At 47.3% G+C, this 17515-nt stretch overlaps 1 protein-coding gene across 7 annotated transcripts in view; it reads left to right on the forward strand.

The window, feature by feature from the left end:
- ILDR2 (immunoglobulin like domain containing receptor 2) overlaps window positions 1–13342 on the forward strand; it is a 43024-nt gene extending 29682 nt beyond the window's left edge. For 5 of the 7 annotated variants that reach the window (XM_074812803.1, XM_074812862.1, XM_074812842.1 and 2 more), the window contains 4 exons: window positions 3833–3949; window positions 6155–6365; window positions 7289–7979; window positions 8808–13342. In XM_074812803.1, coding sequence (XP_074668904.1) covers window positions 3833–3949; window positions 6155–6365; window positions 7289–7979; window positions 8808–8843 — 1055 coding nt within the window. In that variant the 3' untranslated portion in view covers window positions 8844–13342. The remainder of the gene's footprint in view (window positions 1–3832; window positions 3950–6154; window positions 6366–7288; window positions 7980–8807) is intronic. The other 2 variants (XM_074812810.1, XM_074812852.1) reach the window with 1 other exon arrangement.
- The last annotated feature ends 4173 nt before the right edge of the window (window positions 13343–17515 follow it).

The raw sequence follows: 17515 nt of genomic DNA on the forward strand, positions 1-17515 counted from the left end.
AATGCAGAATGAAGAACTGTGGATGTGTTTGGTAACCAAATGGAACGGCTCTTAGCATCCCATGTTCATTACGCAGAAAGATGCATCTATTATATGATCCAAATCAGCTGGTGGGACTTAATCCCTCAACTCAGGACTTGACAGGAAATACTATGTATGGCAAATAAAACCATTATTACAGAGTTTTAACTGCTGTGGCAAGAGAATAGAGGTTCTTAAGCTTTTCTTATTTTTAATTAATTTTTTTTGCAATATTACGGACAGACCCTTAGATCATGCACCTGTTGTTCAAGGTGTTCCTTGAACTGTGGAGCTGAGGAAGGGTGATACCATGCACCCTGTTCCGTTTCTCTTAAGGTCCTCCACAATGCCAGAATATCCCCTAATTACAGGCTGTAGAAGAGAAAACATTATGTGGCTGTTCCAAGCTACTTATTTGCTGGTAGGCCAGACAGCAAGCTAAACAAAACAGGTAATGCTTATTATAAAGTGCTTTTCTCAGAAGGAGCACTAATTATGGTCTCTGTGTCCTCCACGCAGCCGTTGTAGTAGGTCTGATCTGAAACTTGGTATCTTTGAGACTTCAACTTTTCTGTCAAGTTTATTTTAACAAATGGGATCAGAAGCACTGGGGGACAGAGACTGGAGGATTCTGTAGTCCTGGCTGCCGGGCTAAAAAGGATAGCCTTTGCCCTAGATAGTTTCTGTGCTCATAAATGACCCCTGTGAGGTGATCTAGTGAGCAAACTCGGGCATGATATTTAGAAAATTTGTCTAGGGTTACATAAAAGCCATGTGACAGTGAAGCCTAGGAACTGCATCCTAAACTTAGAGCTGAATAGGGGAAAAAACCACAAACTTTCAGCTCTTTTATTTAGAAGTGTTGGCAACACAGAAGTTAGGATGTATACTCTGTCTATTTTAAATGCAGTGGTTACCTGGAGACTCTTGCATAGGTTCTTTAAACCATGCACACAGGGAAGCTTTTGATCTGAGAGCTGGACTCCAGACCTTTAATATGGAAAGTGTATAAGGATGAGACATCATTTACTTCCTAACCACACTTGTCTGAAAAAACAGTAGTGCTGTCCTTTCTGGGGAGCAGAAACAGCTTACGGTTTTGGCTGACTTGGTTCCACCCACAGAAGATTAAAAAAAGTGTCTAGTTAAATGCAAATTAAACATTAGAAATTTATGAACTGTTCAGGAGAAGAAAAAATGGTCTAACGGGGAAGAATGTTCCACTCCCTTTGACTTCAGTGTATGGTTCTGGACAAGTGGTTAATGTCTCTGTATCTTTATTCCCTTATAATTAAGATGGGTCTAAAAATATTCAGACCTTATTAAAGGGTTATGGCAATTTACAGATGAAGAAGGGTGTGAGGAGGAAGCAATAATATCTGTGGTTCTCACATGAAGGAATAATAAAGAGATGTAGTAAGTTGAACATTCAGTATCATTGCAAGAAGTATTTAATAAATAAATGTAGAGACAAAATATGCTTCATCTCTAATGGAAAATAGTTCTTATGAGCTGTTCACTGTCATCTTTGCAGATTTAAATCCAAAGTTAATTTCTAATGCTTACAGAATTAACCAAGAAATTCATTTGCCTTTTGATACACAGCTGCAATAGCAAGTCGAGCATGAAGCTAGCATGAAGCCTAGCTAATTCTCCATCAGTTCCAGGAGCTATAGATGTTGCCCAAATAGATATTTGGCACAGCCTCAGCGTGAGTAGTGGCTCTGGGAAGACTGGGGAGACTCTGGGGAGTCTGGAAGCTGCCTGTTCAAGTTCCCCAAAGGTTATTAGTAGGTCAGAGTCATTTCCAGCTGATAGGTTGCTGGTCTGTGTATAAATGAGGTGGCGGCTTAGCTGAGCTCCTAGTAGACACATTAGAAGAAAGAATAGCGAGAGGCCTCTTTCCTGGCAAGGTATCAGACAGAGGTCAGCCACGATGGTGAGGTGAAGTGGAGAACTTGCCTTGCTGTTGCTTGCGCAGTGCAGCAGGAGTCATCGCTTCTGAGGCCAGTCAGTCCAGCCCCCCTCACAGCAGCAACCTCCCTTCAAGAGACATGATGGCCTTCCACTCGGGAAGGCAGAGGCAGGGCTCCTTGTGTTCCGTAAATCACTGTGCACTTGCCGTCATTGTGCACACATTTGTGGGGATAATAAAACACAGCGAAAGTCCAGACTGCTGTCAGCTAAACTATCTGGAGACACATTGAAAGCAGGATCCTGATAGACCTATACTATGTTTTAGCATCTAATACCTTTCCCAAGTACAGATACACACAGTAGTACTTCAGGATGTAGTTACTTACCTTACATGTGCACAGTCAAAACCCACAGTAAAGCCCTTACGTCCTGAAGCAATTTGCAGGATTATTACAGGAATCATTCTACCCATTTCTATGGCACAGCCATTTCTGAAGCAGAGCATGGTTATTTAATAGTGCACAGACACATGCATAGCACTCTAGGACAGAAGGTGCCTAAGAATACCTCTGCCAAGTCCTTGTTCAGCCCACGCAGTGCATATACTATACAACGTACTACCAAACCCATATGTCAGTAGCTTGATGTGTATCGGGCTGTGGGATAAAACAGAACAGGTTGGCTCAAAACCACCGTCCAAGTATTTAAATCGTGCCACAAGAGGAGCACTCATGCCACACTGCAGTATTCATACAAGGGAACATACTAACCCCTTGCAAGGCAGACAAGTTCCATTTTGTAGCGTTACGTGAATTGTCCTCATGACAGTTCTCTAATGAGGCTGAATTTGCGGGTTGTGGTCCTCTTTTGTACTTAGACCTGTGTTTCTGTCAGTCTCGAAATAGCCTCAGACTGAGACCTTTCTTAAATAATCTGCTATAAAAGTCATATTTTCCTCAAAGTCCTGATAGGTGGAGTTCTCTGCTTGCTGCCTATAGACCTGCCTTGAGGAAGTCAGGCTGCTTGTAGGGTTAGGAGATAAAGTGTGCATGGAGCCAGCCTGCCAGAGTTAGAGCTGCTCTGGCTCCAGGCATGTAGGGCCTGTTTCTCTACACATGGGAATATGGAAAAGCCAAAAAAGCTGTCCATACTTCCCCTGCAAATGAAATAATCCAGGAGTCAAACACTTAATGTATGTGTAAGACGTACCTTTTCTGTAAAACAGAGCGTGTAAAGAACACCCGAGCAGGCCGTTTCGCAGTTACCCAGTGACCTGATTGGCCCCATCATTGGATTTGGTATAAATCTCAAAGCAGTGTGATGTGCTTTGTGGGACTTCCTGTGTTTCCTTCTGTATTCTCTGGAGCTTCTCCTACCACATGCTCTTCAACCTGTGTGAGCAGAATTCATAGGGATGGGAGGGTGGAGTGGTCCTGCAGAGTGACAGCTCCCAAATGCTCAGCCACCTGCTTCCCCTGCAGATGGGGAGCTTATGGCCCCGCCTGCATAGAGGAAGCCTGATCTTCTGGGACTGCTTCTCTCATACCATGACAAATCCTTTCTGTAGTGCTGAGGAAGGGGAAACGAGTGCTACTTTTCTCTCTGCCATCCTTTGTGGGAGGTGGAATCACTCTGTGGTGATGACACCACTTGATGTATTTGGTTGTACAGATTGGGCATTTCCAAACCATTTTTGCTGTTACTGCAAACTTTATAAATGACGCAGCTGCTCACAACTTCACATCCCACATTATAGACAAATTTCTTCTGAAGCAAGGACTGACTCACTCTGTTTTGGAAGATGCAGCCTACCTGCCTGCAGATGTGACCTCAACTATAAGCAATATTGTCACAAAGTCTCCTTGAACTTAAATGTGTTTTCTTCTCTCCCTAGCAGTGCGCAAAGGGTACAGGATCCAGACTGACAAGGAGAGGGACTCCATGAAGGTGCTGTACTATGTGGAGAAAGAACTGGCTCAGTTTGACCCAGCTAGGAGGATGCGAGAACGATGTGAGAAACAAACATGGTTTGATTTTTTTTTTTTTCACTGACCTGAAAAAGACTGTAAATTCATAGTTAAAAGTTCACTGGCTTCGCCTTAAGAGCCAGCCTCTAGGATATGATGTCCAGGATATGGTACTTGGGGGCACATAAAGTCTAGATTTTAGGCATTTCAGGTATGTTCTGATTTTGAGGATCTGCTGCTTATCTAATAATCCCTAATTAGAACCAAGAAGGTGAGGGATACTCAGATGATCATGAAAATTGTCCACTTGGATAATTAAACACTTGGATCATCGGCATCTGAAAAGCCAAGTCCATACTCATGCCTTCTACAGCCCTTGGTGTGATAATAGCTGGGATATTGTCATCACAATTCCTGTATGTCTTTACAGTGTGGTGCCTGTAAATTTCCAGCATGGCAAAATAGGAGAGGGATGATTTTATTGAAAGTGTGTTTTGTGGGCTGCAATGATCACAGTGTGGTTTGAAGGATGCAGAAAGGTAGTTTAGAGTGACTGTTGCCCTGCAGAAGGAGCAGGGACTACAAGAAAGACTCAAGAAGCCATCAGATTTTGTGGCACTGGTCAACATAAGATCAGAGGTGGTACACGCATCAGTATAGAATCATAGTATCGTAGAATCATTTAGGTTGGAAAAGACCTTTAAGATCATCAAGTCCAACTGTTAACCTAACACTGCCAATTCCACCCCTAAACCCCTAAGCACCACATCTACATGCCTTTTAAAGACCTCCAGGGCTGGTGACTCAGCCACTTCCTTGTGCAGCCTGTTCCAATGCTTGATAACCCTTACCGTGAAGAAATCTTCCCTAATATCCAATCTAAAACTTCTGGCGCAACTTGAGGCCATTCCCTCTCATCCTATCACTTGTTATTTGGGAGAAAGAGACCGACACCCACCTTGCTACAACCTCCTTTCACGTAGTTGTAGAGAGCAATAAGGTCTCCCCTCAGCCTTCTCTTCTCCAGACTAAACAACCCCAGTTCCCTCAGCTGCTCCTCGTAAGACCTGTGATCCAGACCCTTCACCAGCTTCTGACGGCTTGGCAGTCGGGCAACTGCAGGTGAAGGGGAGGAGGGTGGTAAATAGGGACATGATGCAAACTCAGAACTGAGCTTGTGTGGAACTCCTCACTGTCTTCCCATAGCCTCTTGCAAGCTTGATTTTCCTAAATAAAGGCTGAGACTGCACTTAATGGATGTCAGAATACAAACCCAAGCGAGGATCTTTCCACGTTGGGAGGCAGAGGTGCAGCGTCAGGACAACGTGTGTGTATGAGGAGGGCCTGCAGTGCTGCTCTTTGTCCTCCAGCTGTTCTGTGCAGAGCAGCAGGCTGAGGGCTCGGTTCCTCCGGGCAGCACCCGGCCTGCGCAGCGCTAAGCCACGTTAGGCACTGGTAGAGGCTCATTTAAAACAGACGCGTGAGATCCTGCAAATCAATGAAGGTAAAAGCTTTAGGGAATGACACTACATCAAAGCTCTGTACAGATTAGGCATAACTAACAAATTATATATACTTCTAAAACAGTCATTGCTGAGCACACTGTCTTCCCCACCCACAAGATTTACTATAAAAAGACCTCTCCAGATTGGTATGTTAGGCCTCCAGATGTCAATGTGCTTGACAGGGTAGAGACTGACGGTGATTCAGACAGTCTCTTACTTTTTTCTTAATCTTTTTTTTGAGGGGGTTGGTTTTGTTTTAGCTGGGCAAGTCAGGCCAAATCCAGAGCCAGCCTGTCTCACACCAGGAAGGGAGGAGGTGGCACAACTGCTGTGGTGATCTTCCACCAAGCTCAATGCCCACCTCACGAGGGTGGAGAGCTCACATGTGTTACTGAAGCAGGGCTGAGGGGCGATTTCTGCACAAAGGCTGAACTCCATTATCTGGAACACGGGCATCTGATGCCGTTTGCAATACCCTTAGAATATCCCAGCTACCAGTTCAGAAGACCTGTAGGTCTAACAGCAGCTCTGCATCCAAACTGAGCCCCAGTAGTCTTGGGCAGGATCGATCAAGGGTTTGGAGAAGGGCCTTGGATTGCATTTTTTTTTTTTTCTAATAGAGGGCAGTGCAGCTTCTTTCTGAAAAGGCTGCAGCTGGGCTCAGCACAGCCTTCCTGTCTTCCCTTCTCACACATGCTATCAGGCGATGCTTATCGTATTTGTCTTGTGCAACCTGCCCTGCAGATAACAACACCATCTCTGAACTCAGCTCTTTGCATGAAGAGGACATGAACTTCCGGCAGCCGTACCGCCAGGCACGAAGGAAACCTCTGCCTCCTGCGGAGGACCTGGATGGTGATCCTGAATACTGGGCAGGAGTGATTGGCGGGGGCAGCACGTCAAGATCACAGGCTGTCTCTGATTACAGAGATGAGCGGGACAGTTTCCGGCACAGGTGAGGGGCGCTGTGTCGGGAGGCAGCTGTATCTGGCAAAGTGGTAAAGAAAAGGGAAGGGACAGATGGACTGGTAGCTCTTCTCCATTTCCTGCTGCTCTGGTTCTGCTTAGCAGGACAGAGAGGTTAGAGAAAAACATGAAATCTGGAGATGTTATTAGCTCAGGTTGGAATGAATCTGATTCCCACAAGCCTGCCCCAGCTGGGCAAAGCTAGGTACCAGCCCTGTTCCAGGTGGGATGTAAAACTGAGATCAGTAGGAAGCCAAGCCACCCTTCTCCAAGTGCTCTCCTGAGATTTGTACCTGATCTCTCCAGCACTTCCCAGTCCTGGTTGATTAGGGTTGATTAGCATTTGATTAGGAGTCGCACCCTGGTGCTTTGGTGCAGCGAGACCTGTACTCCAGGCCTAAAGGACTGGCACTCTGGTGCCTAGAAGAGAGATACTGCGGCTTTCCCTCACATACCAGCAGCCCAGTCTCCTGAAGGCAGTGGCAGGGATTTCCTTCCCTCAGTACTGGGCTGTTGTGCCAGCTCTCTGTCTTTAAACCTGCTTCAGAATTGCCCTGCTGTGAGCTTCTGTAGCCAGGCTCTTGGGTTTTCCCAGCAAGAAAAGCACCTCCAGGCTCTGGGGCCAAGGAGAAGCAAGTCCAGCCCTGCATACTGGAGGACGAGGGAGGTGCACGCTGGGGTTAATTAATAATACTCTGTGGTAATGTTAGACATGTAGAGGCCAAGCTATCCACACTAAGCTGTGAGAAGCAGATATTTCGAGGATGTGATACATCTCTTCTTACAGAAGATGATGAAAACAGATGAGTCATGCCCCAGGAGTGCCTGTTTCCCTCCACTGTCTGTGAAGGCAGCCGAGGGGATGAGTACAGGTGAATCCTGCCCTCTAACACTACCTCTTCCCTCCTCCAGCCAGCAGAGATCCAAGTCTGAGATGCTGTCCCGTAAGAGTTTCTCTGTGGGAGTGCCGGCTGTCTCTATGGACGAGCTGGCAGCCTTTGCAGAGTCCTACAGCCAGCGGACCCGGCGGGCCGACAGCCAGGAAACTCGGCGTTTCGAGCGGTCAGAGTCGCATGGCGGCCGCAGCGGCGGGCTGCCCCACCAGGACAGCTCCATGGAGGAGTACTACACCAAGCGTAGCAGAGGGAACCGAGAGCCGCTGACGGACTCGGATCGGGGCTGGTCGTACAGCCCACCCCGGAGACGAGCCCATGAGGAGAAGCACCTGCCCAGGCTGGTGAGCCGGACGCCCGGAGGGAGCCAGAAATACGATCACTCCTACCTCAGCAGCGTCTTGGAGAGGAAATCCCGGAGCTACGATGAGAGTAGTGACCCTTGTGAAACCCCGTCAAAGCTGAGCTCGCAGCCCAGCCAGAGAGGAGGGGGAACATACTATGCCTGGTCACCACCCTCTACCTACAAAGCCGAGAAGTCGCAGCAGCAGCCGCAGCAGCCGCCACCACCGCCTCAGCAGGAGGAAGGGGAGGACACCCTGCCCCCCTACAGCGAGAGGGAGCTGAGCCGAGGCCCTTCGTACAGGGCCAGGGAGCAGGCCTACCTCAACGCCTCTGACAAGAAGAGGAAAAAGGACCCCAAGAAAACAGTGAGGCCATGTCTGGTGCTCCTGATCCAAATAGGCTGAGTGGGGAGCCACCAGGCAGGGGTTACAAACCAGAGTTTACGGGCAAGGGGGCTCTCCAGGAGGGTAGAGCCTGGAGTCCGAGTGTGGGGAACCCCAGATCAGAGGAGTCACTGTGGGTGTAGGAGGTCAGAAAAGGAAACAGCTCCTACACAGGACTTCATGATGGGGGGAGAGCCAGATGGGCCTGGGACTGGGGAGGTGAGGGATGTTTTTGGCATCTGTGACCTGGTGATCCAAGGAAGTGGGAGTTTACGTAGGGTTTAGGAGGATCCTGGTAGGGAAGGGAACTTACCCAGGCTTACAGAAATCACAGCGCATTGCTTTGGCCTTGATCTTTCTGAAGTCAGGGTTGAGAGGCTCTGTTCTGGGCTGGGACAGGGCTGGTAGCAAGGTATGGTGTAAGAGACCTCCTCTTTCTGAAAGGGGTGGGATGGCAGACTGCTATGGGCACGTGCCCACGGGCATGTGTAGGGGCCATGGATGCCAAAGGCATTCCTCACACTGGGTACCAGCAAGTGCAGAACATCCTGCCACAGTCCGGGCTTGTGAGGACTGATGAGTTCATGGCTGCTGGGGAAGAGGAGCTGGCTGAAGTCGGCTCCGTGAGAGAGACTGTCACTAGAGCAGCTTGGCTGTTAGGTCTGAGCTTAAGTGACATGTGTGAGAGAGGAAAGGGGTGTGAGTAGACAAAGCTGTTGCTGTTCGGTTATGTCTCTGTCAAAGCTATGTCCATCTGTCTGTTCCGTGGGTGCTTTCCTGTTGACCTTAATCTTCTCTCTTTCTTCTCAGAACGATTTTCCAACGAGGATGTCCCTTGTGGTTTGAAGTTGTTGTGGACATGCCATGTTGATGGGCTGGATACCATGAGGTGACTTGCAGTCAAAAAGATACAGAGCAACAAGCAAGACAAGCCTCTGTGAACCTTCGCAGCCATCAGCCATGGACTCTGTTTCCGTTGTTTGTTTCATTGGGGGAGCAGAGGCTTTTGTAAGAGACAGACTCCCGTGAACAGCACTCAATCTCAAGAGGCTCTGGGAGGCTGCCAGGAAAACGAGGCCAGGGCTGCCTTTGGCACCCTGTTTTCCAGTGCCGTCCATTCTGTGCTGGAAGGCAGCCACGTCCCTACTGTCCCTGCAGCCCTGGACTACATGTGAGGCTGCCTTTGTGCCTCTTGCCCTGTCTCATGTGCAGAGAGAGGCTTGTGTGCATTCCTCCTGCTCTCTCTGTCTCCTCAGTTTTCTGTTTGGATCAAAATTGTCTCCATGCTTATAGTTTGAGCCTTTTCTGTATCATCCCTATGCTGGGAGGAGGCCTTGTTCTTATAGCTGCTGTCTGCCTCCAGCTGATCGGGCCCTAAATCGTGAAAGAAAATCTACATCCTTTAAGACACTATAGAAGAGGACTGATGAGGTGTTACTTTGGCAAGGGCTGAACAGAGAGAAAGAGACAATTATGGGCTGGTTTTTCTATATATTTAGTTCTGTTCATTGTGTGATGAGAGTTACAGGTGAGATTGATGTATTGTTTTGAAAGTGGATCAAAGTAGCTTCTATCGTGATGAGAGCATGATGTGTTTTTCCCCCATCCCCAACTGTGATTTGTTTTGATACAGTTGCATTTCCTTGCAGCTGAGCTTATGACCATGTAGAGCTTCACGTAGGAATATCTACTCTGCCATCTCATAAGCAGTGCTCTAGCCTTGCTGGCGCTCTGCTCCCAGCACCACCAGCCATCTCTGCATAGTGAGTGACCTTTTTGTTTCAAAGAAGCAAAAAGGGGAAAGTCTTAGAGAGCAGCTGCAGATCTTCATTCTGTGGTACTGGTGTTAATCCTTCCTGGTCATTGTTCCCAGACACTGGAGAGAGCCCTAACAGCAGTGAGAAAAGAATGAACACCGTGGATGGACACCTTTTACACTTACAACCATTTTATTCACCTCAGTTGTGACATGGTTTTAGTGGCTGTTGTCTCAGGAACAGCTGAATTTAGAAGTGAGTGCTTCACACCATTTGGAAGCCTGACATTCTGGTTTTCATAGGGTATAATGCAGTCATTTCTTTAGTTTTTAGCTGTGATAATCATAATGTGAAGGAAGATGATGGGAACATTTTAAGGTCCAGTGTCTTGATCCTTATTATGTCTAGAAACAACTTAGTGCCCTCTTGTGTTATGGACACTGTCAGCCTCTGAAGTGCCGTCTCTGTTGTTACTCTGGAAATGCGGGGAGCTGTCTAGCCTCAGGTGCTCACTCTGGCAATACTGTTCTGAACACGAGATTTATTAACATCAGTGCGGTTCTCCATAAAGATGATAGATCCATTTTTGTATTACTCTTTGCCAGATCAGTTCACCAGGAATGGTCAGGGGAGAGGATGAATAATCTCCATAGATGCCATGACAGTGCAGTTTTCATGCTAGAAGGGGAATTGTTGAAGGGATGGCTTGCTTCTGCTCCCATGCTCCTCCAGCGATGACTGTAGTTTTGGAAATGCCAGTCCTGGGTCTTCTTGGTCAGAGAAGGATTAGCCTGTAGGGGCATACAATCACAGAATGAGAGTGGTTTGGGCTGGAAGGGACCTTAAGGATCACCTAGTTCCAACCCCCCTGCCACAGGTAGGGACACCTTCCACTAGACCAGGTTGCTTAAAGCCCCGTCCAACCTGGCCTTGAACACTGCCAGGGAGGGGGCAGCCACAGCTTCTCTGGGCAACCTGTGCCAGTGTCTCACCACCCTCATCAGAAAAAATTTCTTTCTTGTATCTAATTTAAATTTTTCCTCTTTTAGTTTAAAACCATTACCCCTGGTAAAAAGTCTCTCTCCATCTTTCCTATAAGCCCCCCTCTAAGTATTGGAAAGGCCGCAGTAAGGTCTCCCAGGAGCCTTCTCTTCTCCAGACTGAACAACCCCAGCTCTCTCAGCCTTTCCTCACAGGGGAGGTGTTTCATCCCCCAACCTGTACTGATACTGGGGATTGCCCCAATCCAGGTGCAGGACCTTGCACTTGGCCTTGTTGAACCTCCTGAGGTTCACATGGGCCTGCTCCTCAAGCCTGTCAGGGTCCCTCTGGATGGCATCCCTGCCCTCCAGCAAATCAACGGCACCACTCAGCTTGGTGGTGCCCACAACCTTGCTGAGGGTGCACTCAGTCCCACTGCCTGTGCCATTAATGAACATATTGAACAGTACCAGTCTTGATACAGACCCTCGAGGGACATCACTTTTACTCGTCTCCATTTGGACCCTGAGCCACTGACTGCAACTCTTTGGATGCAGCCATCCAGCCGATTCCTTATCCATCGAATAGCCCAGCCGTCAAACCCGTATCTCCCCAACTTAGTGACAAGGGTGTTGTGTGCGACTGTGTCAAAGGCCTTGCAGAAGTCAAGGCAGATGACATCAGTTGCTTTTCCCCTTCTCCACCAACACAGTCACTCCATTGCAGAAGGCCTCTAGATAGGCACGCTTTGCCCTTTGTGGAGCCCTGCTGGCTGTCTCTGATCGCCCCCCTGACATCCATGTGCCTTGACAGAGCTTCCAGAAGGATCTGTTCCATCATCTTGCTGGGCACGGAGGTGAGGCTGACTGGTCAGTAGTTCCTAGGGGTGTCCTTTTTACACTTTTAAAAAATGGATGTGATGTTTCCCTTTTATCAGTCACTGGGGGCCCAACTGCCTGACCACTGCGACTCTTCAAACAGGGAGAGTGGCTTAGCAACTACTTTGCCAGCTACATGCCAACTACATGCACTTGTATTATGGCTGGAGAGACTAAATTTTAAGTATTTTCATCTTTTCTCATCTTTAATGTATCTTCCTAGGAAAACTGCAGCACAGTTAACAAGAGGTAGGCAAGTGGTTGCCATCTGAGGTCTCCATGGCCTTGAGAAGGCTACAGAGCTACACTACATGCTATTTGAAATTAAACATTTCATCCCTGACATATGATGATACTAGCAGCAAGAAATGTTGATGTTTTGTTAGTCTGAAAACCTTGGGGGCCCCGATGCCATGAATTTCAAGCCTGCTGTCTTTTCCATGAGACATCCAGCAGACCCAGGAAACATTTTACGTGGAAATTTGAAAGTGCATCTGCAACAATGACTATGTCAGAAAGGGGCTAAACCAGTGATTTAACAGTCTCTGAATACCTGTATCTTTTAAATCATACCAAAAGCCAGAGCATCACAATCTCCTTATTTCAGTTATGTCTGTCCCTTATCTCAGTCACTGTAGTTTATTTGATCAAGCCCTCAGGAATGAGTTGTGTGTATAAAAAATACAAGCGTTCCCCTCATTTATTTGAATCCGTTTTGTTTGCTCGATGCTGGTACTTTGGGGCATTTGTACACTATGTGTAAGAAGTTGCCATTTATGTATCTATTTAGCTTATAAATAAGTAGTTGCAAGCTGTTTCTCTTTAAGAAAACTATTTCAATTGTAAAGCTATTTTAATTGTAGAAACAACTGTTCATAAGAACTGACCAACATTTCTTTTGAATCCAAGTACCTGGAAGAGTATTGAAGATTTTATGACTTGAGTTTTACCAGATGATAAAAATTTCACCCTCAAAAAAAGAGCAGGGCTCAATTCCCTGAAGTCAGATCTGGGCAGCACCTATCAGTTGGCTCCACCTTGCTCTAAAATTTTAGCTTTCATATCTCCCTGTAAAAATCTGAAGGAATTTTCAGTTACTGGTAGTGTCTGTCCTCAGGCCATCTTAATTCTTCCCATTAGAAATGTGTCTGCAACAACTCCAAAAGGACCAAATCAAAAAGTGGGGGGTGCTGTAGAGCCAGGCTTCCATCTCTATAGCTACACAACCCTAACGACCCCTCCCTCTTGCAGCAGAGGAGGGCAGGGGGCCAGAGGCTGACGGAGAGGCTGAGAGGAGCCTCTTGTTTCAGAAAAGGAGTAATGGTTTGTGTCTGCACCATCTTTCAGAACACCTGCAGAATGCTGGCACTGGAAAATAACAAGCCTGGGTATCACAGGGTCTCAAATTACAAATTTTCCAGTGATAAATTTTTATCACTGGCATAAAATTAAAAACCTTTTCATACAGGATATGGATGTCTGGGTCATGTCAAGGACATGGATGATTTTGTGGCCTTAAAATGAAGCATCACAACAGTGACTTGTGAAGAAGACAACTGAAATGATGAGTGAATCCTGTGGAAAAAAAAACCCCACCCTTAGAGCAACAGCAGGATGAAGCATCAGCGGTAAATTTGGCTGTTGGCTTTGCTGTCAAAAATGTGATCTGGGCTACTGAAAAAAGTTTTGACATAATGGAATGGGAAAATAAATACGAGTGGTAATGACTTCTCAACAACCCCATGAGTCCTTTAAAGTACATTGTAAAAATTCTGCTGGGTGGCTTCAGTGTGAATATCCTCAGACCACTCCATTTCCACTGAAATGGAAAATCAACAAAACTAGCACTATGAATACTTAAAAATTTTGAGAAGCTCCAACATATATCACCTGAGAGAGCCAGCCAGCCAGCCAGAATTACTCCGGTCTTTGTGCTGGCGTGTAACACAGGGCACCGGCACTGTAAGCATCCCATCAGCAGCCTGGCCCAGGCCCACCTCGCCTTCCCTGCAGCCCACATTGGCAGCTGTGTGTGCCAGGTTTCCCCGGGGGGTCCCAGCTCCTGCTCTGGGCCCCGCCGTAGCTCACCAAATTGTGGATTTCATTCTGGCTTGTGCCTCTGGGGACCTGCTGCCCATGGATCAGCAGTTATGCTGCCTTTCTGACCTTTTCCAACAAGCCCCCTCTAGGTGGGCAATATCAGAGAAGACAAAGGGTTTCGCAATCCCCAGAGACGTTTACATGCTAATCCTCTCCAGAGTTACCTAAAACTGGCCAGAGAAGTTTGTGGGAGAGAGTAGCAAAGCAAGTATTGGGCATTGTAAAATGGAACTGGCCTTTTGCAGGGAGGAGAGAAGGGGCGTTCTCGCAGCATTTTTTCCAGGGAGTCTCAGGAGAGAACCACCCATGGATGCCACCACTGGGCTGTGACCAGCTTCCCCTGATAACAGCGTGATCTGACATTGCACAAAGAGCTTTGCTTGGTCAAGTTGCCAGCCTGCTCCGACAGTTCCAGGTTGTCTTGAGCAAAGTAACTGCTAACTCTCCATATACTCGAAGAGGACCAGGTCTCTTTTGAACCAAGGTCCCTTCCAAAGCTGCTTCTCTGAAGAGTTGCAGGACAACCCCTGGGCTGTACAAACACAGATCCCTGAGAAGGAGCAACTGCAAAACATTTTAGAAGTCAAACCTTGCCACAAACTGCAACAGGTACATAAACACCTCAGTGTTTATCCTGCCTGGGCTATTCTGAAAATAATTTTAATGATCGTTTTGCTGAGAAACTGCTTAGAGCCATCTTCCTTTTTCTCCAGGGAACAGGGAGCTTTCACACAAAGATGTGGGTGAGGACCCACATGATTTCTATGTCACTAAGTATGGGGTTTGGAACATGTGGAAACAGAAGCTAAAGGGGCTTTAGCTCATTTCTTGACTGGCTTCAGGAGCAGAGACCTTTGGCGTAAGCCAGGTGCTGCAGGTCTGACCCTGTGACTCTGGAAATCTGTGGTACAGCATCTCCATCAGGCTATACTGGCCACAGGGGCTTGCTACAACAGCTGTAACAGTGAAACCACCCTCGTTGCCACTTGGGGCTCCTAAAGCCCCTTTCCTGTTGCCTTGAAGATCAGAAAAGAGATCCATTATGTAATGTGGCGGGACGGCTATCATTTTGATATGATCTTAAAAATGCCAGCTGGATTACCAGCATTAGTAACAGAAAAATCTTAAGAATAAAGTTAGCTAATTCTAAAGGAATGAATCTGCCATGATTCCCATCTGAATTCTCTTATGACCTTTATAATTGCTTTTCTGACATTCATCCCCGCCTGCACGGGGCCCTTTGCCAGGAAAGACCTTCCCCTCCTCTCCCTTTCTGCCTGTCATTCTTTGTCATGCTTGACCCCTCTGCTTTCCTTGGCTATTCCCAGTTAACCTTCAGCGTTGCACCTTGGGGTTCCAGTCAATTTAGATGTAGAGTGAGTGACACTTTGTAAAAAGATATTTTTACCCCCTACAAAAGCAAAAATTACAGAATACACAAAACAAAACCCCAAGCCCTCCAGATACTCTCTCGAGCCCAAGCAGGGACGTTACTGGAAACGTTTTAAAAATTAAAGCTGAACATAATTTCAAAAGGCACAAGTATTGTTTTCAACCCCAGGGCAGCTACAGTCAGAGCTCTGAAGTGCAAACAACAGAAGCAAATGCATTCAGTTTTCATTGTCCTTGGTGAGAGCAGGGGCAGAGAGAAGCAGCATTTCATGACTCAGAGAAAGCAAATGGAATTCCAAGATGCTATTAGTTGCATTTGCGTTTAAAAGTATGAAGTAAAAGTTGACAGGCTGATTTTAAAAGCAAAATTCAGTTCAAGGAAATGGCAGGGTTTCAATCTCTAATGCCTGGTGGTGGCTGTCTACCACACCTGCTCACTTTATAGAGAAAAATATATTTTTTTCTGCAAAGCCTCTACTAGTGCTCTGAGAACAAGATGCCCTCTGTGCCCCAAGCACCAAAATGAACTTAGAGGTGAAAGGAGCCTCTTGTGCATCCCTGCCTCAGGCAGACAGTCTGCAGAGCACCAGCGCTGTCCCTGTCGTGCATCCTAACAGACTCATCGTTAGTTCGTTTGTACAAACTACACAGTCCGGACACTCTGGGCTGGGAGCCAGGCGCCTGCTGTTGCTGACTTTTCAGGGGCTCTGTTGAAAGCCCCTGCCCAGTGGTATAGTCCTCTTGCTGTTTACCAATGAGATGGTTTTTTTTTTTTTTCCTGCTGCTGTTCTTGCCTACAACAGCCATTTCCCACCCATTATGCAGCGAGTGAGTGGCTTTCCTTGCTGTACTTGGCTGTTCTTACTGTACTTCGATTGTCCTTCTCTCCTGCAATGAACTTATTTTCAACGTGTGTGTGGGGGGGTGGGGGTGAAGAAGGCCATAACAATACTCTGAATAATGAAAATACAACACTTTTACAGCTTTTTGGCACACATCCTCATCCCCCGTTACCAAGCATTATACATTTGCCATGCTTGCAGTTTCAAAGTTGTTGCTTTTGAGTTGTCACCATGGAGAATAAAAGCAGGAAAAGCTACTGCCAATCTGCCTTTTTATTATCCTGCAGGCAAACAATTTGCCCACTTTTTGCTAAGAAATTAGCAGTTTACAGTAGTGCTTTTCAACCCTTTTTTGATTAATGGACAATAAACCAAACATTTTCCAGTGGAGCAGCAGACCCCTGTCATAAATTTCATAGCTAGCTCACAGGATAACCCATACGAGCACATTCTGCTCAGCATCCTTTCATACAAGAAATCCCTGGAAGTACCCCATGGAGCCACATTACTTCACAGAAAGGATAAACTCTTGCATGTTTTGCACACCTAAAAACTTTTCCCCTGTGGATTTTATTGGGAAACTATCTTTTTCCCACAAACATGTTCTTTCCTTTTGGCAGTTTGACCCCTTTGTCCTTATGTCTGCAGTACTCTGGTTGGATGTTTTCCATCTCTCATAAACAAGCACCTTCATTCAGATCCTGTCTCCATGTTATAAATAGTGGATGTGGACTCTCAGACCGTTTGCAGATGTAATCTGAACAGCATTTATATGGTTAGGTCTGTATCTGCTAGGCGTTATCAGCGGTCAGGTGCAGGAGAGGTGCACGAAGCTCCCAGCTCTGCTCTGTATCGCCCTGTGTAAGGTGCGTCATCCCTTGGCTCTTCAGTTCCCTCCCTGTGGAAGGGGAAGCAACCCGGGGCCACCTGTTTCCTAGGGCAATGCTGGTCAAGCCCCAGCGAACTCAGTCCCTCTCTCTGGACTCCTCTCCCAAACACCGGGCTGCATCACAACTCCACTTGAATTTTCTGGCTCTGCACTAACACCCCAGCTGTATAATACCTTTGGCAAACACGGATCCAGGCGCAAGCGTTACAACAATCCTCACATTCATACCCTAGTAAGTCAAACAGCCGTGGCCGCTGGGCCAAAACCACCCCGTAAGCAAGCTCTCTCCTCAGAGACCCACCAGGCCCCTCAGCTTGGTGCACAGCACTGAGAGCAATGAGGGGAAGCCCCCCAAGGAACCCGAAACAATACCCCCCCCCCCCACTCCCTTCTGCGCTGGGGAGAGGGGTGGAGGGAGTCGGTTCAGCTCCCACCTGGCCCAGAGGACCCGCAGACTCAGTCGTGCCGCCCCCTTCGATTTTAATCGTCCCCTCGCCGGCCACAGGTGGGGGGTGGCCTGTGGGGAGGGCGCCCCGCACGGTAAGGGTGGGGTGGGATTCGCAGGGCCGGGGAAAGGCTCATCGGACAGAGTCTGTAGCATTAAAGATCTCTAAGCTTAACGCTTGCTTCTGAAAATTGTCATTAATCGTTTTTACTTTTTCCCCCCATGTGTGAAGAT

Source organism: Strix aluco, chromosome 2 (assembly GCF_031877795.1).
Source record: "Strix aluco isolate bStrAlu1 chromosome 2, bStrAlu1.hap1, whole genome shotgun sequence".
NCBI classification, from domain to species: domain Eukaryota; kingdom Metazoa; phylum Chordata; class Aves; order Strigiformes; family Strigidae; genus Strix; species Strix aluco.